At 39.5% G+C, this 23,308-nt stretch overlaps 2 protein-coding genes across 3 annotated transcripts; one reads left to right on the top strand and one right to left on the bottom strand.

The window, feature by feature from the left end:
• The first annotated feature begins 454 nt into the window (after window positions 1–454).
• On the top strand, window positions 455–23,297 carry LOC108596259 (GTP-binding protein RAD). 2 transcript variants are annotated; one of them, XM_017981816.1, is made up of 10 exons: window positions 455–627; window positions 10,617–11,065; window positions 14,549–14,708; window positions 15,941–16,057; window positions 18,886–19,182; window positions 19,246–19,334; window positions 21,282–21,462; window positions 21,525–21,658; window positions 21,822–21,944; window positions 22,470–23,297. In XM_017981816.1, the coding sequence occupies exons 2-10, from the start codon at window positions 10,859–10,861 to the stop codon at window positions 22,614–22,616; spliced, it is 1,455 nt and encodes a 484-aa protein (XP_017837305.1). In that variant the 5' UTR covers window positions 455–627; window positions 10,617–10,858; the 3' UTR covers window positions 22,617–23,297. The 2 variants fall into 2 exon arrangements, with proteins under 2 accessions (XP_017837305.1, XP_017837306.1); XM_017981817.1 differs by lacking the exon at window positions 21,822–21,944.
• Window positions 12,029–13,193, bottom strand: LOC108596260 (CG31910). The gene has a single exon (XM_017981818.1). The coding sequence runs from the start codon at window positions 13,149–13,151 to the stop codon at window positions 12,072–12,074; it is 1,080 nt and encodes a 359-aa protein (XP_017837307.1). The 5' UTR covers window positions 13,152–13,193; the 3' UTR covers window positions 12,029–12,071.
• Window positions 23,298–23,308: the final 11 nt, after the last annotated feature.

The following is a 23,308-nucleotide window of genomic DNA, read 5'->3' as shown; positions in this document are numbered from 1 at the left end:
TATGAGCAATAGTTAATTCCCCGCCTACAAAAAAAAAACTAATAAAATGTCAAAGAATGTGCATATAAATAATGTTGGGCTGTCAGCAATTTGGCTCATAAACAGGCCAACACATAAACAAATGTAACTGTGTGTCTGTGTGTGTGTGTGTGAGACAAAAGGCAACAATAAACAAAAAGGCTAAAGCAAAAAGATAAACAAGGCGCAAGCAAGCAAACAAAGCTTTCAACAGTGACGTTGAAAGCTTTAACATGTCGTCACAGCCTCGAACCGCAACATGACTGCAGCCAACATGGCGTATGCGCAACAACCAACAAATCGCCAGCAAAACGAACTCAAACTCAAACTCACAACGGCGCTAAAGCAGCACAGACGCGTAACGGCAAAAGATTTGAAAACGCGTGTGGTTCGTTTTTTTCAAATATGAAATATATATAGAAATATTTTTGAAATTTTTATATAGCGCAGTGTTTTTCCCGTAAGCGCAGCGCGCAATGTGTTTTGTCTAAAAATAACAACAAAAGAATAAAACAAATTAATCAAATTTGTTTGTTAGTGTGTGTGTGTGTGTTATATATCGACCAAATATAATAGTTATTAACAACAATCATTAACATAACACAGCAGGTGAGTGCGTCCATTTGATTTAAGTTAGCGGCTTGAGCGTCCCTTGCGTATACGCAACGTGTTTTTACGCTTGGCCGCAGTTAAATAAAATACATTGCAGCCTGATTATTTCGGCTGTAAAACGTTTCCTCCACATTCCATTGGGTGCCATAAAGCACTTGACAACAACAAAAACCGAAAAACAACTCAAAGAAATTCGCCATCAATTTTAATAGATTTCTGCTCTTGCATTTTGGCAAAAGGCAAACAAGCAACGCAATAAATGTTGAGTTCTTTATTTTGTTGAGTGCGCCCTAAATTTTTGTTTCATTAAGCAACACAAACCAGGGCTGCTGCAAACAATTAGCTTAAAGTTAAATAAACAAACCAAAACTAGCAGCAGCTAGAAGTTCTTAACTAAAGTTGGCATACATATAAAATTTTAGAGAATTCTCGCTGGCATTTTAATTCTCTTACGGAGCAGCAATCAGCAGCTAAAAATTGCTGCACTGCGTCAGTCGAGACGCTTTTGTCTGCCTAGCTGTCTGTCTGGCTGTTGGCCAATTAAGCTAAAATGTCAATTGGCACGCGACGTGCAGCTGACCACGCCCACCTGACCAACACGTCCCTGTGGACTACAGTGCGTTGCATTGCTTTTATGTCAGCAAAATCGAATTTTGGTAGCAAAACAAATTCCCTTTTAGCTGCTGCTGCTGCTGCTGCAAATAATTGAGAGCTCGTAATGAAATTGTTATGCTGGCTTTTGGCTTGCAACATTATTAGCCTGCCCCCAACCAGCTTGCAACCTATGCTCCAAAATTGTAAAATTCAATTAAAAGCGAGTTCTGGCCAGCAGCAGCGCTTAAGCTGCAAACACACAAACATACGCTAAGGGCTCACTAAAAGCCTCTGACTCGCAGGCCCAGCGACTGGCACTGGCTACTGTGCGGGGCAATGAATTGGAAAAGCAGCGTGCAGGGGTAGGGGTGAGGGCCAAGTTTGTTGTCGCGGCATTGTGTTGGCCAAAATGCAGCAACTTGTTGTTGTTGTTGTTGTTGTTGTTGTAGTTGACACTGTCGAGCAGCTCTGGCTGCTATCACTCCCACTCTTTATCTTTCTCTCCGGCAGCAGCAGGTAGAATGTCCTCGGGCGTGGCTACATTTTGTGTTTGACAAGTTCCGTGCTTCACTTTGAACTATGTTTATGCACTTGCAAAAAAGAATTCAGCAATGCAGCTGCAACTAACTTTGGAAGTCTAAAAATATAAAACATAAAAAATAACAAGCACTTGAGCTAGCTAAATGCAAAACTCGCACCACTTTTATTAGATTTCAAACACAATCAAAATGAAGTTTTTTGTGATGCTTAAAAATAATGCAAAAATTATTTAGTTCTTTGTTTAAAAAAAAACTTAAAAAAAATACATATGTAGCAGCTTACATTTTAATTAAAAGCTCCGATAATTTTTTTGTAATGCTGCCAAAGCTGCTGCCTTCAAAATAATTCATAACACGTTTAGTTCTTTGTTTGAAAATTATTTAGATAAACACAAAGCATTGAATGGCTGCAAAATTGTTTAATACTTGTTCATAGTATGAGGCAGTATTAACAAAAATTGAGAAACGTTTGCTCTAATCTAAATTTGCAACAAACGAATTTCAGTTTAACAAACAATGAAGCTGTGCACTTAATTTAGTGTAAGGCAATACATTAAAAATTAATCAAACTCAAATTAGTTTGCAAAGATTTTAGACTTGTTTAAAACAAACGCAACACGCAGCACTCAAATTGAACAACAAAAACAACTCTCAAATTATTGAAAAATGTAAAAGTTATTTAAATGCCAATTGTTGAGACAAGCTCAGCTAAATAAACCAAATCAAAATTAGTTAATTATTGAGCTAATTAAAATTGCATTAGAGCTCGTTTTAGCTCAGTGGAGCTGTTCACTTAATTTAGTATAATGCATTGCATTAAATAATACATTAAATAAATTCATCAAAGTCAAATTAGATTGATGAGTTATGAGACTTCCAAAAATTAAACGCATACAAATTAAAAAAACAAAGCTGCAATTTTCAAATAATTGCAAAATGTAAAAGTTATTTAAATGCCAATTGTTGAGACAGCAAAAGAAACCAATTCAAAATTAGTTAATTCTTGAGCAAATTATGTAGCAAATCAAAATCGCTGAGAGCTCGTTTTAGCTCAGACGCTCAAGCTGCTAAGCTAAGCGCTCAAGCGCTCAGCAGCGAAGATGAGCAAGAAATACAATAAAATTAATTAAATAGAATAAATCAAAATCAACTTAGTTTTCAAAGATGCTGCTATGCGCATTTAGGTTGAAGATTTGCTGCATTTTTGCAAGTGTATGAGCTGTGCTCTCTCTCTCTCTCTCTCTCTGTCTCTCGCTCTGTCTCTTTGCCTCAGTTACACGCAGCATGTGTGTGCTTCAAGTGGAATACTCTAACAGGCAGGAACGTGACTGAGGCGGAGACAGACGACGCTTCCGCTGTACAGCCTCAAAACTAACTAAATGTTTATTCACTGCGCTAGGGAGGAACAGGCGGAGGAATCAAGGGACTCCCAGCGGCAAGTGGTAATTCATTCGCAGTCATTGTAAAGGTTCAGAGCAAAACATGCAAAAATACTCGACACACACACATACGCATATATCTTGCAGTTTCCTGTTACAAGAAAAAACTAACAGACAAAAAATAGTTTTTTCTTTTATATTTATACACGCATTTAGAGTATGCTGGCTAACTGCCATTTTTGCTTTAAACTTGTAGTTTGTAGGCAAATGGACGCAGCCATTGCCTTGACAGTTGCCATTAGCCCTGCGGCTTTGACTTCAGCTTCAGCTTCAGCTACGGGTTTGGGTCTGGTTTAGTGCAGCTCATAAACAAGCGAGAATAAATGACAAAATAAAAAATTGCAAATTTAATCGATAAGCAATTTTAACACACAGCAATGTCTCTTACGCTAAACCCAAAGGACCAACAGCTGCCACAGCTCGTTTTTCTTAAACACTTGGTGGATCAAGGGGTGGGTGTGGATGAGCGGGGTGTAGCAATGTATAAAGGGCAACAGCCACTTGCACTTGTGATGCGAACAAACAATGCGAGCTAAAGTAATTCAACAAAAAAAAATATGAGACAAGTTGTACAAGAAAATGAAGCAGTTGACCCAGAGATATCCTGTAAACAAAATAATGCATTAAGCAAAAGAATTACAAGTTATATGGCTTATAGTAATTTAAACCATTATTTGCAGGCACTTTGTTAAAAATCTATAACTAAAATTAAATAAATGAAATTAAAAGCAGCAGAAAATCAAATCAGCAGTTCGATATTACAAATTATTTAAAAGTTTGCAACAATTTACGCAATTAATAATAAAAAGTTAGCAAAAAGTCTTTAAGTTAAAATCAATAGCAGTCAAAATCATTTAAACTTAAATTAAATAAATCAAAATAAAAGCAATAAAAATCAAGTCAGCAGTTTGATGTTACAAATTATTTAATAGTTTACAACAAATATTTATATTCAATTATTTATAAAAAACTTAAAAAAAGTCTCTAAGTTAATATCAATCAATCAATCAATCAATTAAAATCAGCAGCTCTAATTTACTGTAATAAATCTATAAGTTAGGCCAACTAAAATTAAATAAATTAAAATAATAGCAATAGAAAATCAAATCAATCACAATGCGTAGCTGCACTTATTACAAATGCTTTAACAAGTGACAACAATTTACTCAATTATTTATAAAAACTCAGTAAAAAGTCTATAAGTCAAGCTCGAACTCGTTTAAGACGAGCAGCTCTAATTAACTTCAATAACTTTTGCGTTTACAGAATTTGCGTTCAAATCAAAGCTATCTAAATATTGCAAACTATCAACACTACTCACACAAACAATTTGCAGGGTATCAAACATAATGAAACGTAAGTAGAAAGAAGCACAAAGCAAATAGCAGCGTATGCTTAGACGAAAAACTGTGCCAAGTTGTATATGAAATCAAACGCAGCGCCTGACACTCAACATATGTCAAAAAGAAAAACCTACAAGGGAATACTTATAAAAATAACCCAGAAAAATCATATCTATATATATACATATATGTGTGTGTGTGTTTGGGTGTATATATTGACAGACAACATACAAAAGCAAATAGGTATAAAGCAATTTGAACATTTATTTGCGCAGAGCTCAAGTTAATTATGGAGGGGGCTCAAATTAATAAAGATTTTCAAAAGCAGCAGCGCAAGACAACTAAATGAAGTGAATTGTTATAGAAAACATTGAGTAAACCCAAAAATTGTGCGCTGCAAATTGAATTCAATGGAATTTATAAAAGCGTTGAGCGTTGAGCTTGCTTAAACTTTTGGCGAGCAGCGTATTTTCCATTTGGCTGAACCGACAATGAATCGAGAGGGTGGGGTGAGGAGGGAGGGAGAGCTTATAAACGCCACAGTTTGTAGCCCTGATTGCAGGGAAAATTGTAATCCCGGTGAGCCTTGAGCGCTTGAGCGCCTTAAAGTATGCTGCTTAAAATATAAACCAGCCAGCTGTCTGACACACACACAAACACACACACACACACACACACACACACATGTGTCATAATCATCATAAAAGACGTTAAGTTTAAACCAAGCAGACAACAATTTGCGCCATTTTGTTGCTTGTTCGTTCGATTTGTGCAACGATTTGGAAATTCCTTGACAAAAATAACAAATTTACACATAAAGCAAAATCATCGATCTATTGCATAATTAAAGAGCAAGCTCAATTGTTCGTAATCTCACTCAATTATTCATTTTATATGAAAATGGAAAGTTTTTGTGCTGCCGGCAAATTTGTCTTTTATAAACTTTGCGCTTTTTGACCGCAAAGCTCAAGAGATTTGATCATGCTCTTATTATGTCATCAACAAATAACACAAATAACACATTTCGCTATATATATCTATATAGCTGTTGTTGTTGTTGGCATGTCTTGCTGGCATGTTTCTAAATATTTCTATTTGCCATTAAAGATTTTTATATAAACGCCGCGTGCGACGCCGCGCTAAACTGAATGCTACAAAATTTATGCCGACAACAATATTTTCATTTTTGTTAAGCACTAAGACAGCAAATATTTATATAAGTATATTGAAAAAATAAACAACGTGGCGTATGAGTAATAAAAGTAAATTCTTGCTTAGTCTACGGCACGACGAGTGCCACATGATAATGCTAATGAGGCTGTTAGTGCTTGTGGCAGGCAACAGGCTGTAAATATGTCAACAACAGTGCTGCAGGATCCAAAAGGCAAAGGCAAAGGCAAAGACTCTGCGGCTGACCTTTTGCCACATGTCTCAATGCTTTGAAATTAATTTTATCGTTGCGCATGCAACAGGTTTCGTAGCATAAGGGGTATAAATATATATAAATCTCATGCTGTGTATGTGTGTGTGTGGCCATGAACAGGAGCAACATGGCTGCCCAGTTGTGCATAAGAACATTGAACATGACATGACAAGAGCCAGTGACAGATAAAAAAAACAAGAGCGGCCTAGCCCCATAGCCTACATGGCCTCATCGCCAACAGGGCAAAGGCTACAAGTTGTTCAGTTGTCATGCAATACAACTTAATAAAGACATATTAGATGTGAGCAATGAATAGCTTTAATATATATAGTTGCGAAGTTGAATAGCAAAGCCTAAACTTTTATATGTGCGCGGATGACAGTTAGTTTAATTACAGCTTACCGCACTGCAGTATGTTAATTAGCATAGCTGTTGTAAGCTTAACAGCACTAGGCTTAGCATAAGCTCAACAGGTGATCTTGTATGTAAATACAAATTATTTAAAATAAACAAAGGTCTTTAACTAAAATCAAGTAAGCTGATAACAAAGGCAGGTAAGCAAACCTTTTTCACAAATTAAATGCCTAGCCCCATAGCCTACATGGTCTCATCGCCAACAGGGCAAAGGCTACAAGTTGTTCAGTTGTCATGCAATACAAATTAATAAAGACATATTAGATGTGAATAGCTTTAATATATAAAGGCGAAGTTGCATAGCCAAAGCCTTAGCTGCTCTATTGGCTGCTTAAAAACTTCAAATTACAGCAACTTAAACGTCTTAAATTCGCTTTAAGCATTTTATGCTGTTTAGTTAAAGGTTAACCGCCTGGACAGTTGGCAACTTGACTAACAGCATAAATTTGCAGCTTAAAACAGAAGAAAACAAAAAGAAAAACAAAAACTTTCGCTTTCGCTTTAGCTACGGGGGCAGCATTTAAATCAATTGAGAGTTTGTAACATTTTGCGGGCAGCTGTCCCGACAGGACAACAGCTAGACAGGTGTCAGCAAAGTCCTGCGCCAACAGCGCTACGTTGGGCGCCAACTGCGCCGAGCCGAGGGTTGAGTCCAATTGAGCGTTGCCATTGGCAGTTTGCATATATATATATATACATGTATGTATATCAGACGGCACTTATCGGCTTTTGTCAGGTTTATCTGAGGAGCCACAGTAAAAACAAAAATAAAAAACCAACAAAAAAAATACGCACAAAAATAAAGAATAAAAGGCCACAACGTTGGCCTGGCTGATAGCTTAAGTTGCCTGGAAACGCGCACAGCTGTCAATGTGCAGCAATATCTATGGCTGTGTGTGTGTGTGTGTGTGTGTGTGTGCTGATTAGCCCAAATGTGCTACAATATTTGTCGTTGTTGGCATCAAAATTGTTGTTAATATCAAGCTGCATTTGCGTCGATTTGTGTTTTTAGATAAGTGAAAGTTTTATATATTGCGCGCCACATGTGGCCATAAAAAAGGCAATTGCCCCAGCCTATAGTCCAATCAAGTCAAATGCGTTCATTGTTAAGGCAATTAAAGCCACGCCCACCCCAACCAACAAGCTGGCTGATTGTTGTTCTTGTCGTCGTTGTCTGTCTTGTTAGCATAGCTACAGTCCTTTGTATCTTCTATCCATAGAATGCAAACAAGTCAAGTCGTCTTCATGCACGCGCGCATTCTGCTCTCGCATGTGTGCTGCCTGCCCATAGCTTTGGCTAACTATGTAGCCCTTTTTTCTCCAGCCCTATCTGCATTTAGTTCGCTTATCCATACTTTCCTTTTTTTATTTTTTGGTTCTTACGGCTTTAGTTGCGCGCAAATCATGCGTAAAGTCAATGACAATAGCCGGGCGGGCATAAACTTTTTGCTACGCTTTGTGCTAAACCTTCGCAGCTGCGTTTGGCCTTAAAGGGTTTTACTTTTACCATATTTATTCAACTGCAATGCAGCTGTGACTTTGTGCCGGCAGCGCCAGCTAAATTGAATAAAGCGAGTTTTTAATTATTTATGTTTTAATTATTCTACAAGTTAACTAATACAATTAATAGTACATACCGTCATCATAGTAGTGCCTAAATATGCTGTTGATTTTGAAGTATAAAATCTTGAGGTTTATGATACTACATTGAGTCATAGAAATGGTGCTCTAAACTCAGTTGCTTTAGACATTTTTTTGCTCTTTTTAGATTGTGCTGACAAGTGCTGGCTCTCAGATGAGTCTCTTTTACAGCGTTGCATGCTAGCTGTTTATTGCGTAGCTGCTAAGGCCATAGGCTTAACGAGCACTTAGGTTTCGCTTAAGATTTGCTAGGATGATCTCGTGTAGCTACTATTACAAATATATTTGCGTAGAACAAGAGTTCATTAATCGTCACATATCGATTGACTTAGTCACATGTGTTTGCCGGCGCTAAGCTTGATAATTCGTAGCATACCTTTTTCACAAATTAAAGGCTTTTCCTACAAATCGCAGACTGTGCCTTGGCCCTTGCACAAATACATTGCAACGTAAAGAGATTAAAGCAGCATTTGGCATAAGCTGGCAAGCATTTGAAAGTTTTACCATGGTATCATACCCTGATTGCATATGCTTGATGATTTGCATAAATTCAATCATATTTATGTAAATTAAATAAAACTGCAAACTGCACTTACAAAACTTTTTTATTCTATGCGGTGAGTGGGTGGATGACAGTGAGTTTAATTACAGCTTACAACACTGCTGTATGTTAATTAGCATAGCTGTTGAAGCTTAACAGCACTACGTTTGGCATAAGCTCAACAGTGAGCAGTGATCTTGAAGGTGTATATAAATAATTAATATATGCAATAAACAAATAACTACATGATACAACTGAGTAAGTTTAAGCAAGCAAGTGAATAAGTATACAATTTAAAAGCTGTTTCTGTGCCTTGTGACTTGCTCCTTGTGCAAATTACACTCCAACGCAGCGTAAGAAATTAAAGCAACAATAAGTGTACTTAGTCTATATAGCATGGCAGAGGTGTATATGGCGAGGAGAAAGTGAATTGAGTGGCAGGTGTACAAACAACTAGAACGTGCCACCGACTGCCTGCTGCAGACAATCTGACAGGCACGCCCCAAATTGCACTTGGAAGCGAAAACGTTGACAGCTGCGATGCTGCGACTTGTCGCTCTAGTGGGTCTTTGGGGTGTGGGGTCTTTGGAGAGGACTTGACGACTTTGAAGCGTAATTCGATTATGCACAAGCTACTGCTGGGCTGGGCTGGCGGGGCGGCTGGTATGGCCGGCGTATGGGGTAAGCTAATGTTGCATGTCTAAGTAGTTGGAAGCCTAAATAGATTACAAATATATGTGTTGTGATTGCCTCTTAAGGCGGCCTCAGCGAGAGGCCAGGGCTATCAGTTTGCTCACATCAAATGCTTGAGCAGCCCACACACACAGGCACAGCCAGGCCGGCCCATTGTGCTTAAAAGCAATTCCCACTAGACCAGCTGGCGGGTCGAGTCGGCCATAAATTCAATTTGTCAAGCCTAGGCAATTTGGCTTTAAGCCAAGCTAAGCGCTAAAATTCGTTTTCTTTGTCCTGGCCTGCAAATGGCAATTAGTGTCAATTAGACTGCAGCTAACTGCAATTTGTCTTTTGAGCGAGTTGAATCTCTAGCCCCACTATCTAGATACATATATAACCGCCAGCTGAACGCGACCTCGTTTGTGGCCCTTGCTTATGTATTTACAGCATTAATTGTGAAATTATTTAGACGTCCACGTTCTCCGCATGATGCAAGCAAAATGGCGCAAATCCTAAAGCTAAACATATTTATTTTTAGCAGCCAAATCTACGTGATTAAACAACGGACACACTTAAGCACTCGCTGCAAATACACGCACACACACACACACATACAGGCGTAGAGAAAACAAATAAACAAACAAACAAACAATTCATTGGAATGATGTGTGAAGATCTTTTGTATAAATTTGATTTAGATTGGGCAATTGCGTAGCCAGAGTAAAAATTGATTACAACAAAGAGCTATGTACATTATAAAACTAAGTTTATATACTGTTGGGTCTAAACATTATTGATTTAATACTCAACTGTCCTTTGATCTTATGCATCTTATGCTTTAAAGCTTTAGTTTCTGGAATATTCTGAACACCTGTTGCTTGCTCTAAGAGAAACTGCACAGTTTACTGAGCAATTAGTTTTTAAGAACATTTAGCATATTTATGAGGCTTTCAGGTCGTATACAGGATTTTCGGCATGGCAAACGCTCATGCGCCCCGTAGTACAGCTCTGGGACTTGTGACCCAGTTCTGTGCGGTGGTAGCGAAACAGTTTATAAATAACAAATGTCTGCGTAAGCGAAACAAAAGTGAAAAGCGTCAGAGAGCAACGCATTTATGTTGCATGACGAAAATAAAATCAGAAAGCAGCAACAACAACAACAAATAGCTCAGATGAAAAATCGCTGAGCAAATGATATTGCATGTAGTTACAAATCTTAGAAAATTAAAAATACATTTTGCTGACGCTTGAGTTATTTATTGTATGTATTTGCTTAGTATATTGAAATAGTTTGTGCAAATAATTTTAAGCAAAATTTCAACATTTTTGATTTGTAATCGTACAATTTTTTTCTTTGGCATACATTTTTATTTGCAGCGCACCGCAAACAAAAAGAAACAAACTTAATTTACGAATTATGCAACCACAGCCAGAGCACCAAATGCCATAGAGCACCAACAACAACAACAACAACAGAAACTACATCAGTATATAAATTGCTTTTGCTGTAACGTAGTAGAGCACACACAGTCACAGTAACCAACAGCACATAGAGTCAAGTCAGCAAAGCACAGTCAACAGTCCACAGTCCACAGTTGTCTACACAAATTCAAGTCGAAATGGTGGACGACATATCGCCCATGCATCATCGCATGCAGAAGAAGACGCGCAGCGCGTCCATTTGCGCGACAGGCGCCAGCATCGAGACTGTCATACACAACATGCCCTCGGGCAGTGCCACGCCCGAAGGCGGCACGCCGGGCTACAGGCGTCGTCGGCCAGCCACACGCTCGCAAAGTGCACGCATCACTTCAGGCGCCCGATCGGTGAGTACCGCTATATACGCAACATATGTGCAACTAATTGTTGTTGGCTTATTAACTCTTTTTGGTTGCCAAGCACATTTAATTATGTACGATTGCTAGTAATTATTGGTTAGCGATGAGTGCGTACTATCGATATTATCGATATAAATGCTTTTATTTATTTGATTTGTAGTACAGCAACAATTAACTAGCTATGAATAAAATTAAGTTTAAGCGTTTACACCATAAAAATAAATAAATTTATTAGTTATCGTTACTCACGCATATTGATTTGATTTTATTTGATTATCTATAATTAATCGATACTGTCTATACAAACGATTTGCTCAAAGCACAGCGCATCAATTTTTAGTACAGCAAACAATTAACTTGCTATCGATAAACTTAATCTTTTACATTATAAAGTAAATAAATTTATTATTTATTAATGCGCGTATCAATTTTTAGTACAATAAACATTTTATTAGCTATCAATAAAGTTCAATTTAAGCGCACACACTAAAAAATAAATATATTTATTAGTTATTATTACGCACATAAATTTATTTAGCTCTCAATAAAGTTGAATTTAAGTTTGCAACTATAAAATATAAATATGCAATTTATTTGTAGTGGAAATTGCTCACGTGCTCCGCTCTAGCTTAAATAGCTTTCTAACTGGCTGCCCTGTTGTATTAGAAATTAAATTTTATATGCAGCTGCGCAACATGTTGCCAGCCACAGTGTGCGCTGTGCTTGCCCCGTGGGGAGTTGCAAGTTCAGTGGACACATGCGACGCAGCTTAACATATAAAACAAATCGCCTGCGAGTTTTGCTTGCCTATTTTGGTTGCATGCAACGGAAGTGGCAGCCAGGCTGTTGCATTTACATGCAAATTTACAGCTAGTTTATATTTGGGGGCCGCAATTAGCAGCCAAGCGCGTAATTTGCCAAATGTGCAGGCCAAAAAACAAGAAAATTGCCTGAGGAAAATAAATATAATCGCTCGCTCACTCGCTCGCTCGCCTTAACGATTAATGACAGTTGGGTACATGGACGAAGGACTTATGGTATTAATAATTTGCTCGATGAGCGCACGATCTTGGGCAGCGGTGCGCATAGAGCCGACTGTGGATCGACGCAGCTCGTTGATGCGCTGGTTGAGCTGGCTCATGCGACGCTCGTGATCCGGGTCCAGCAGACTGCTCATGATGGCGTCATAGTGAGCAGGCTCCGGCTCGTTGTTCGTTGCAGACATTTTGGCCATGCGGCGAGCACAGCGACTCAGCTTGGCACGCTTCATGGCCTCCTCCACCTCGGAGGGCTGCATCTGCGGCACCACTGGCTTCTTGGGACAGGGCAGCGGCGGACCCAAGCAACGACAATAGCCCAGATTGTGAAACAGATACTCCTCGAACTCCTCGCTGCGCTCCAGCAGCTGCTGATAGCGCTCGAGTGTGCTCAGCTCCGCTGGCTCCATCAGACGCGCGCAGCAGTAGAGCTTGAGATAGCCGCTATAGAAATAGTTGAACAGCTCCTCGGCCAGCTCAATGAAGAACTTGATGGGCTTGTGAAACGAATCGCCCAGGACAAAAGGCGTCTCCGCCTGCAGATCGAGCAGCGCGCACTTGCGCCGAAATGCCAGCAGCTGACGACGCAGCACATCGATGGCGGCGCTCAGCGCTACGTTGGAGTTGCGTATGATCTGATAGTGCAGCTGATAGCTGCTCAGTATGTTGTCCTCGGTCGTGTCGCTTTCATTCTGCGGCAACTTGCAGACTTTGCTGTAGAAGCCCGTGTAGGCTTTGGTCAAGCGCCAGAGCTTCTCGGCCGCCATGCGCTGCAGCTCCATCTCCTTGTTCCAGGTCTTGAAATAGTTGCGATAGCCCTCATCCAGCAGCAGCAGCTTCTTCAGCACTTTGCTCTCCGTCTCGTCATGCAGACGCTGCACAGTATTGAGCGCAGCCGAAATGCGTCTGCCAGGCTGATCCGATGGATCGCTGTCCTCTTGCTCAAACACAGAGCCAGACAGCACTGGTTGCACTTGAGTCTTGGAGAAAGAGCAAACCAACGATTGCACTCTAGACTTGGAGAAAGAGCAATTCATTTTTATATATTTTTTGAAGTGTAGGCTGAGCTAATGTGAGTGAAAAATCTGTTGCGTGTAAATTGATAATTTGGTTTGGGAACGTTTAAGAACTTCAATTTGCTTGCGAGCGTGTGTATTGAGTTAGCTGCTGCTTCAAATTGAATTTGCAGCCAGCAGACGTTACACGTTGCGTATGAGTAACGCCAGCAGACAAAGCGCGAGCTCGTTGAGTGCTTGGCAACATTATTAGCTTACAAAAGCACAGAGACAGATTCAATGTGCAACGTCGCGCTGCAAGCGACACAAACGCGTAAATAAACTTTTGTCACACACACACACATGGCAAATGGCAAATACTTGCTGCTTAGCTGCGTAATGTAATGAAATGAGTTTTGTTTTGTTTGACAAGTTTTTTGACACGGCGCGACTTTCGCGCTAAAGTTAAATGAGAATCTGCTGGCGACAACAAGACAACAAAGGCAGCGCTTAGCTTAAACAGCATGCAGCCAACTTAACATACACTTAAAGCTGCTGCTGCTGCCTGTTGGCTAATTAAAGAGCAGACACTAAATGCTGCTGCTATCAGTTGCAGCAAAGCTGCGTGTAATTAATTTTTAGTGTATAAGAAACGTAAATTATGTGCATGCAACAAAATTTGATTGGGGGCTAGAACAAGTGCCGCAATTAAGCCGCAGCTAAGCCAAGAGTGAGCAGGCAGTGGCCACTAAGCAAACAGCATAAGCTGAACTTGGCTAATGCCCCACATTGCCTGCGCTGACACTTTGGCAGCTTGGCTTGCTGTGTGTGTGTGTGTGCCACAAATCCGTTGCCACTTGACAGCTGATGGCGCTTCCGGCTAGCCGCAACATTTCGGACAGCGGCGTGCTGGGGGCTGCTTGAGTATTGACAGCAGCAGTCGGAAGCTGTTAACAAAGTTGTATGCATAATTCTCACTTACACACACGCAAGTTTCTTAGGTGTGCGGCAAGTTCGACAGCAGCAGCGACAGCTGCTTAAATTAGTTTTACTTGCCGACAAATGTGTAAAGTTGTTGCTGCTACAATTAACAATAAACTTACGACTAACATTTAAAGCGCATTTCGTATAAAGACGCTGTTGGCTTGGCTTATACAAAGCTGCGCAAAGGACACACACATGAGCAACACAAGCGCATTGCTGATTGCGCTTTTGAGTGCCACATAAAAAGGTCAGCGCAAGCGAAGCAGCGTAAGTGCGGCTTGTACTTGAGGCCACTAATAGATTGAGCTGTGCGCCACACTAAACCTTGACATTTGCGTTTGTGCAATTGCTGATCGCCATCACAATATATAAATCAATGTCTTGGGCGGCAGCAGCTGATTGATGAGCGCCATTTAGACTGCATATTTATCAAGCAATTGTTCTTTACTTTGCAGGTACGTCGCCGCACACAGACGCAGCAGCAGCAGCAGCAGCAACAGCAGCACACGCTGCAGGACACGCGCTCCTATTGCACCAGTGAGCCGCGTCTTAGCGAAACGGAGACGCCACCGCAGCGCCGCAAGCTGTCACAACGCCACAGGCCGCAGCCACACGGTAAGCCACGCAGACAGACGCACAGACACATGCAACGCTTAATGTGCATGTTGGCCAGCACAAATTAGTCAAGTGCCGTGTTTTATGTGGCATAAACAGCGCAGCAAGCTCTTAGTCCAATTGCTCACAGCTAAAACTTCAGCCAAGACACGCCAAATTGCCTATAAATGTTGACAGCAAGGACAGCAGCATGTGTTGGCGTCAGACAACAACAACAACATATATAATAACAGCAACATGCATATATAGAAATTATGTTATTTATAGCGCAAGTTGATTAACACACACATACATCAGCTCTAGCGTGTGTGTGTGTCTGACTACTCAAGTCTTTAAATATAGATTAACGTTATATAGACTTTTTTATATTCCATGCTCGTTAACATAGCATCATTAACCTCAATTTGTGCTGCCTACAATTAAAGAGCAGCCGTGCTAAGCAATATAAATTGCAGTTGTAAATTATTAACAAGCAGCTACTGTATGTGCTAAAGATGTGTATGTGACAGCTGCTTGTGTTATCGATTCTATCGATATAATTACTAAATAGCTACTACAGCTACATTAGCTGCCATTTGTTAGTTTATTGTTTTTCAATACATTTCGAACAAACATATTAGATGACTATTGTGTTATCGTTACTATCGATATAATTAGTTAAATAGCTACTACAGTTGCTTGTAGGCTTCATTAGCCTCAATTTATGCTGCATACAGTTAGAGAGTAACAATATACATCAGAATAATTATACATATGTGCATATAAGTTAAACTTTGTGTTATCGATACTATCGATATAATTACTAAATAGCTACTACAGCTACATTAACTGCCATTTGTTAGATTATTGTTTTTCAATACTAAATTAAATATGCATATGTGATGACTATTGTGCTATCGATACTATCGATATAATTAGCTTAACAATCAATACATTCATTTAAAGCGTCAGCAACTTATATTTATGAGAGCAACTGCTATAAGCCACCTAATTTTAATTATACATATATGATGAGTCATTATTGTTGACCATTCTGTGCTGTCGAGACTATCGATGTAATTAGTTTTATAAACTATTGTTCATATTTATAAAATGCTAGCCCAGCAGCAGATTAAGCCACACAAAGCTCAGCAATGCTTTTGTTGCTTTTTAATCTTTTGTTTTAGTTTGCTGTATCTGTATCTGTGTGTGTGTGTGTGTTAGTTAAGCTCTAACTAATTTGATTTTTGCAGGACATAGAAAATCCAACGCCTTTCTGGACGTGCCCACAATGAACATGCATCACCTGAGAGTGAACGATGACGACGAGGATGTGGATCGACTGCGCACATTCAGTGCATCCAAGGGAGGTGAGTCTAACACAATAGCGTTCATTAATTTTTTAAATTGAAAATCAACAGAGGCAATTTGCCCTAAGGATAAGCTAAAGAGACAGCAGCCAGCTTAGAGCACGACAACCAACTCCATTAGGCATGAAATTATAGTTGCCATTGAAAATCTTTTGCCTGCCATTTGGTTAAGAGTCTGCTCTAGTGGCATTAAATGCCACTTTGCCTAGACAAACAGAGCAGCTAGAGTTACTTTTGTGTGCCACTGTCTGTGTGTGTGTGTGTGTGAGAATGGGTTTTAAGTGTCTCAATTTCAATATTTGTGTCACGTCACATGCGTTACGCATACGCCATGTCTAACGTTGAAACTAAAACCCACTGCTATCAGTCGCTGCGTGTGTGTGCATAACTGCATGTAGACTTTAAGTACGTGTTTAAGCTCAGACACAAAACACTTTTGCATAGTAGACACCCAGCGACAGTTATTTAAATACACTAACGAGTAAGCAAGGGTCGATTGATTCTTCGTTGTGGATTAGCATAACTTACTAACTAACTAATTGAAAGTCAAGCAAACAAACAATAAATTTTATATGATAAATAATAATAAATAAATTATGAGTTTCTTCTATATTTACTTTTATTTGGACTTGCTTGTGTATTGGACTAACTCTCATTGTTTAGTGTATACAAAAGCGCAACAGCAGGCAAAGTATTAGCATAGCCTTTTAGCAACGGCTGTCAGCTTAAATATGCACGCATATATAACTATATAGTTTTGTTCGCTATCAGACTATCAGGGCTGAGCTGTACTGGGTGGGGGGTAGCTTAAGGGTCTCGTAAGTTGAGCACATGTTTCAAGCGAAACTGCATATTAAAATTCAATGAAGTTTCAGCGTTTACTCTGCTAAATTGCTTTCCAAATACAGTAATGCACATGTACATATAACTGTGCGTCTGTGTGTGCGTGCGTAGACATGTAATCCTTGCGGTGGGGCTGGCATTTAATTAAACTTAATACGTGTAGCACAAAAAAGGGCAACAGCACATCAATTATGAAGAAGTTTTCCATAAAAATGCAAAAAGAAAATCTCATTTTAGTGCATAGGAGGCTCCTGGGCGAGTCAAAGTGATTAATTGAATCGCTGGCGTTTTGTCAGTCAACAGCAGCAGCAGCCAATGAAGCGCCCATGAGTGAAAATTTCATTTAAAATTCAACCAAAAGCGGCCACAATGCAAATGTTTGCATGTGTGTGTGTGTGCCTGTCTGTGTTTGTGTGTGTGCTGAAGCTTTCATTTCATGTGTGGCCTGCATTGCAAAACTGTTTGACGCCCGCTGTGTAAATTGAATTATAATTGAATGATGTCCACGCACGTTCCACAACGCAGCAGCGTTCCTATAAATATATATACTGAATGTAATCGTGTGTATATAGCTTAAGACAGCTGGCTTAACTCAAATGGAAAATCGCTACTATGCAATTGCATAAATTGTTTAGCGCAATGCAAAGAATTCCAAGCAGCTCAACTTTGTCAATTTGCTGCAACTGAAATGAAATTCATTTGGCGTATTTACGACTTTAAAGTTACTGCATAAATTTAATGTGATTAATGCCTTAAAACTTAACCACTAAAGCAAAAGTATCTTTGGCACTTTACTTTTTATATTTATTTAAATTTTCTTAACCCCACGCAACCTTCAAGAGTTCAGATTTCAATTTCAGCTGCTGTTGAAATTCTTGGCAACATGTGCAACAGCTCGTGCCACACTTGCCGCACCTTAAATCCATCCATCCACCCAGCAGCATTAACATTTTCAAATTTATTTGCTTAAGCATTTCTTTTTTTCGATTAAGCACAATAAAAAAGCAAATATTAGGCAAAAGGCACTTCAAAGTGATTGTTGCCAAGCCATAGCGTTGATTGAGTTTTGTTTAAATGCCATTGTTTATGCATAAAAGTTAGCTAGGAATAAAGCCATTTCCGAGTCTATTTAGGTGAATTTTAGCTCACACATCAAATTTGCTGCCGTCTAAATTTAAACTAAATATTTATTGTAAAAACGAACAGCGATTTGCGATTTGCGCGATTTTTATTGCGCACCTTTTGTGTAAAAATTTCTGAACAACAAATGCATAATGATGAATTGAGGTATTTTGGCCTTTATGGCTTTCCAATGTTGATGGCCGGCCACCCTCCCGCACAGTTGGCAAATGTAAATGTTTATGGCAAACGTTGGCAATTAATTCAATTTGCACACAAATGTGCAATAAATTTTACAAAAATTGTAAATGTTGAGGCATTTGCAAGCCAACTGCAATAAAGCAGGCCATCAATCTATTTATGACATTTAAATGTACACAGCGTTTGCATAAACATAAGCTAATTTTAAAGAGAGAGAGAGAGAGAGAGAGAGAGAGCTGAGAGATTAACCCTTAACGCGGCACTGTTAATTGTTATTAATTGCATAGTTTTTATTTAATGAACACTCAAAGTGAATTTAAATTAAAATTAAATTCATGTTGCAGTTGACATTTAAGCACGTAATCATTTCAATTAAACGCCTTAATGCCAAACAATACAATTGTTTATAGTTTTGTTTAAAAATATTTGTGCTTTTGGCAAATGAAATATCAAAATGTTGTATGCGCGCTGCTCAATCAACGTCAATGACAGAGCGAAAAATTTTAAAATTTAAGCCAAAACAATTTAAAGCTGCAACATGGCGTATGCGCAACGTGGCGTATGCGCAACATGTGCACAGGAAGCCAGCAGCTTAATAAACTCAACGTTGCGTTAAGCAGCTTCAATTTAAATTACTCTACATTCGTTTTCTTTTTTTTTCGCAGGCATCATCAATCGTGGCGACTCCTTCAGACGACGACGCTCGCGCAGCAACAGTTTGGCACCCGCCAGTCCGTTGCATCCACGTCATGCCATGACAGCGCTAAATGGTGGAGGAGTTGGCGGCGGCAGCAGCTTAGGGCTGGGTAATGGCTATGGCGAGCCGCCGGCACAGGATCAAACTCAACATCAGCCCGTGGAGTTCTATCACGTGGAGATGCTGGGCTCACAGGGTGTGGGCAAGCAGGCGCTGGTGTCGCAGTTTCGCACCTCTGACTGCATCAATGCCTACGATGGACCAGGTGAGTGCCACAGCTCTATGCACTTGAGTCCGAGTCTAATGTTTTATTTTGCACAACGTACAGAATGCGATGAGGGCGAGCAAAACATTTCAATTATACTCAATGGCATTGAGTCGGAGCTAAAGTTTGTTACTGGCAACACTGAGAACAAGGTAAATATATATTGCTCCCTAGGGCGCGCTGACTTCGACTGTCGGCAAGATAAATTGTAGCTGTCAACAGCTGACGGGATTTACAGTGGTCAGAACTTGACCAAAGCAAACTTTCGGTCAACTTTTGGCCTTGGCACTCAAACTGAATTAATTACGCATGCAAACTGAGTGCGTGAAATGTCAAGTGGTTGCAACAAAACTTTGCTTGCCACTAATTAGGCCACAAAATCGCAAACAACATTGCGAAATACTTTCAGCAAATGAACGACCAACAATGGCTGAGTAAATTATGAGAAACTGCAGCTGGACTCAAGCGAGACTGGGCGGAGCCATTTATAACTTTATGGAGTTTGCAATTTTATAGTCGACAGCAGTGCACTGCCATTAAATAAAAGAAAAGTCGTTGAGCATATAGAAATTGCTTATAGATGTTATAGCAACTTTAGCTGTTGAACAGATGAGCGCAATGCAATTCGCATTCAATACAAATAACCGCATTCAATATTAATTATAATTCAATCAGTTGAAAAAGAATTCAGCGAATTAATTAAATTTGACTACAGTCATTGAACATAAAAAATCAAAACTAATTATAGAAAAGCAATTAAAACCATTTGGCATAGTTGCAGTCAAGCATTGCCTAAGCTGTGCCATCATATCGAAGTGTATAACATAGTCTCGCCCATTCAAGTGCTGCTATACACAGCTGCAGTCCTTTTGCAGGCAATAGTCGCTAGATTACAAAAAATAATTACGTAGGGGAGTAGGTAAGCAGTTGAGCCGGCAACTTATGCATACTAAAGCTCGGAAATTGCGCTCAGCTCGGGCTAAGGAACTCTTAGAAGACGAGAGCATGAATAACGTATAAAGTAGCAAGTTGAATGGCAGGACAAAGGCAAATGCGAGTTGAATAAAGCAATGTATAATATTTTATACAATATTAAGCAACAAATAAAATAAATGCTGTGCAAGCTATAAGCATTATGGGGGAAGAGAGGAAGCGAGTGAAGTAGCAGGCGATAAACATGCAATCGAAATGCCCGAAAATTTGCTGGCCAAATGCCAAATGACCAGCGTGCCATGGAATTGGAAATCGCTAGCGCTGCCGAGACAAACAAATAATGGCAACGGCAAAGGCGTTGACAAACAAAAGGAAATGGCAACAATTTATGCAGGACAAAGCGAAAACGCAAGTTGAAAGTTGAAGAAACAAATAATGCGGCAAGAACAACAGCCAACAAAGCCGAGTGGGTGGCTAAATGGGCGACCGGTTGAGGTGTGCTGCATTTTGAATTCGTAAATTGCTGCCGGATGTGCCTGGGCGTGTGCTTTATGGCTGCCATTTTGGCCAAAACGTAACCAAACTGAGAAATTGCAGCGTCACTTCCGCGTAGCAACGCGCCAACTTGAGCTCAGCTCTCTCTCTGGGTCAGCGACAATAAAGTAATATAAATATATAGCTTGTGAACTCTCAATTGCACTTGAAAACAAGTTTGTGCTGCACTTGCAACTTTGAAAAGTATTAATTAAGGTTGCCCCATTCATCTTACATTCTTTTTTGCGCGCTGGCTAACTTTTGTCATTCACTGTAACTACACTTAGCTCCAGGCTGTGCTCAATGGCAAGTTTGTTGCTCGTTATGCCGTAAAGTGGCCATAATTGTAATTTTTACGAGCAACAAGCTGCAAGAGAAAAGAAACTCAAGGCTCTCACTTTAAGCTTTAATGCAGCTTATGTATTAATGTTAAACATCAATTTCAATGCCTTGCAATTGATCGAAACTCAAGTGCATGCCAGCTTAAATTAATACACACGCAGCAGCACTTGTGCAACTTGCCCCAAAGCAATGCAACTCTTGCTTGTGCGAGTTGTAAACTTGTTGAATTTGTTGCGCCACAAATTGTTAAACTGCTGTGTGCTGTGTGTGCTACTTTCTTTCTGTTGCAGGAGGAACTCGAGCAGGCGGACGCTTTTCTTGTGGTCTACTCCTGCATTGACAAGGAGTCCTTTACGCGTGCCAAGCAGATACTATCGCGCTTGCAGGACATGGACTTGCTGCGCCATCGACCCACCATACTCGTGGCCAACAAAATTGATTTGGCCAGATCACGCTCCGTTTCGGCGCAAGGTAAGTGTTGGAGCTGTTACGTGACTGTTAACTTATTACTCATGCCACCAATTGCTGCACAGATGGTAAATGCGTGGCCTGCACCTTCGGCGCCAAGTTCATTGAGGTCTCGGTGGGCATTAACCACAACTGTGATGAGCTGCTCGCCGGCACTTTGACACAAATTAGGCTCAAGAAGGATCAGAATCTATTGCATGTAAGTAGCAATTGGCCATGTAGCTATGCTCACATTGGTGTTAGTTGTTAGCTTAGCGCTAGACTCCAGTTAGTCAATCATCTATCAACTAGCTCTCTCTCTTTCAAACTATCTATCTCTTTCATACTTAATTGTTAACTGTTGTGTGTAACGCAATTCGCAGCTAAAGCCGAAAAAGTCTAAAGACAAAAGCAAAACAAAAGATAGCAAAGACAAAAACAATCATGTAGAGACTGTAGAAACTGACAAGTGTCTAAACCTGACTGATCTTAAAGCCGACGAGGCGGTAAGTAACCCAACCACAAGTCTATGCTAACCACGAGTTCCTATTCCAATTCAAATTGTTGTCAACGCTCAAGACTAATCTCGAATCGTTTGTTCTGTAGTGTAACCCACTCCAGCATGCTGCCAAGAAAAACAATCAACACAAAAACTAAAACCCCCTTTTTTATGCCATTGCTTAGTGTCTAAGTAACCCAACTCCAAACGCCTGCCCGGTTATAAATTATAACAATGAAAGCAAGGCTTTGATCTCTTGCCAACTGCCAGTCGAAATAAAATGCAAAAGCCCAAAATCTTTTGCTTGCCAAAAGCAAAATACACAACTGTGTCAAATATTCAAATATGCAGCCAAAATGTTTGTGGGCTTTTGTTGCAGTTGCAGTTTATGCTTTTTGTTTCTGTTTGTTTACTATATAGCCCCCCCATCCATTTTGACAGTTTGTACTAAACCAAAGCATAATGAATATTGCAGCTCTAAGGCCTTAAAGCTACCACATATATGTTAACGCTCTATTGTTGCATGTTGCAGGGACCAAGAGATGGCAGCTCACCGGCTCATTGGTACAAGAGCCGCAGCGTCATGTTGGCCAGCATGAAGGCTCGCCAGATGCTCACCTGGATACTGGGCAAGGAGGACTCCAAGTTCAAGCACTGCGAGAACTTGCAAGTGCTTTAAGCTACGCTAAGCTGTAATTAGATAAACTAATTTGTATTTATATATCTCTATATATATATTGTATGGCTATAAATCAAAGTAATTTATGCAAAACAGAACCAAAATGTAACAAAAAACCTAAACAAGGTTTCCTTGAAATAATACACGCACACTCTGTATGTGTGTGTGTGTCTATAGTTGATATATTTAAATTGTTTTCAACGCTAAACAACATTGCGCGCTAATTTTGAGTTTACAAACAAGCCTGATAATCAAATATTAAATCAAATTTAATGTTAAAAACCACAAAAATCAAAATGTATTTATATGTGTGAGGGCAAGCAAACTTATGGAACCAAAATAAAAACACTACACCTTAAACTTTCTAGTTATATATATATAATACATATACGTATAGTAAAGTAAATAAACAAAGCTTTCAGCAAACTTTCTGTCTAAACCTATTTACAACAATTTAATTTTTATAAAATTTATATGTATGTATGTGTAGTAGTGTCCACAGTTAGCTAGCAACAATTAAACTTAAACCAAAGCGTTGCTTTTTCATTATTTTTGTGTTTAACATACTTTATGTCTTCCGATATTGTAAATAGTCCAAAGTTAAATTGCAATGTAAGGAATTTGAGTGTTGACAAATGTAAACACATTACAAACAATAATTATAATAATAAAAGCTAAGCAATTAGCATATT

Source organism: Drosophila busckii, chromosome 2R (genome assembly GCF_011750605.1).
Source record: "Drosophila busckii strain San Diego stock center, stock number 13000-0081.31 chromosome 2R, ASM1175060v1, whole genome shotgun sequence".
NCBI classification, from domain to species: domain Eukaryota; kingdom Metazoa; phylum Arthropoda; class Insecta; order Diptera; family Drosophilidae; genus Drosophila; species Drosophila busckii.
This window is presented reverse-complemented; position numbering and strand designations above follow the sequence as displayed.

What these genes read in the sequence shown, in the direction of transcription:
- LOC108596259 (XM_017981816.1), top strand. Translation starts at nt 10,859, where the DNA reads ATGGTGGACGACATATCGCCCATGCATCATCGCATGCAGAAGAAGACG. An exon ending in TCACTTCAGGCGCCCGATCG is followed by an intron (nt 11,066 to 14,548) that starts GTGAGTACCGCT and finishes TTTACTTTGCAG; the next exon opens with GTACGTCGCCGCACACAGAC. An exon ending in CCACAGGCCGCAGCCACACG is followed by an intron (nt 14,709 to 15,940) that starts GTAAGCCACGCA and finishes TGATTTTTGCAG; the next exon opens with GACATAGAAAATCCAACGCC.
- LOC108596260 (XM_017981818.1), bottom strand. Translation starts at nt 13,151, where the DNA reads ATGAATTGCTCTTTCTCCAAGTCTAGAGTGCAATCGTTGGTTTGCTCT.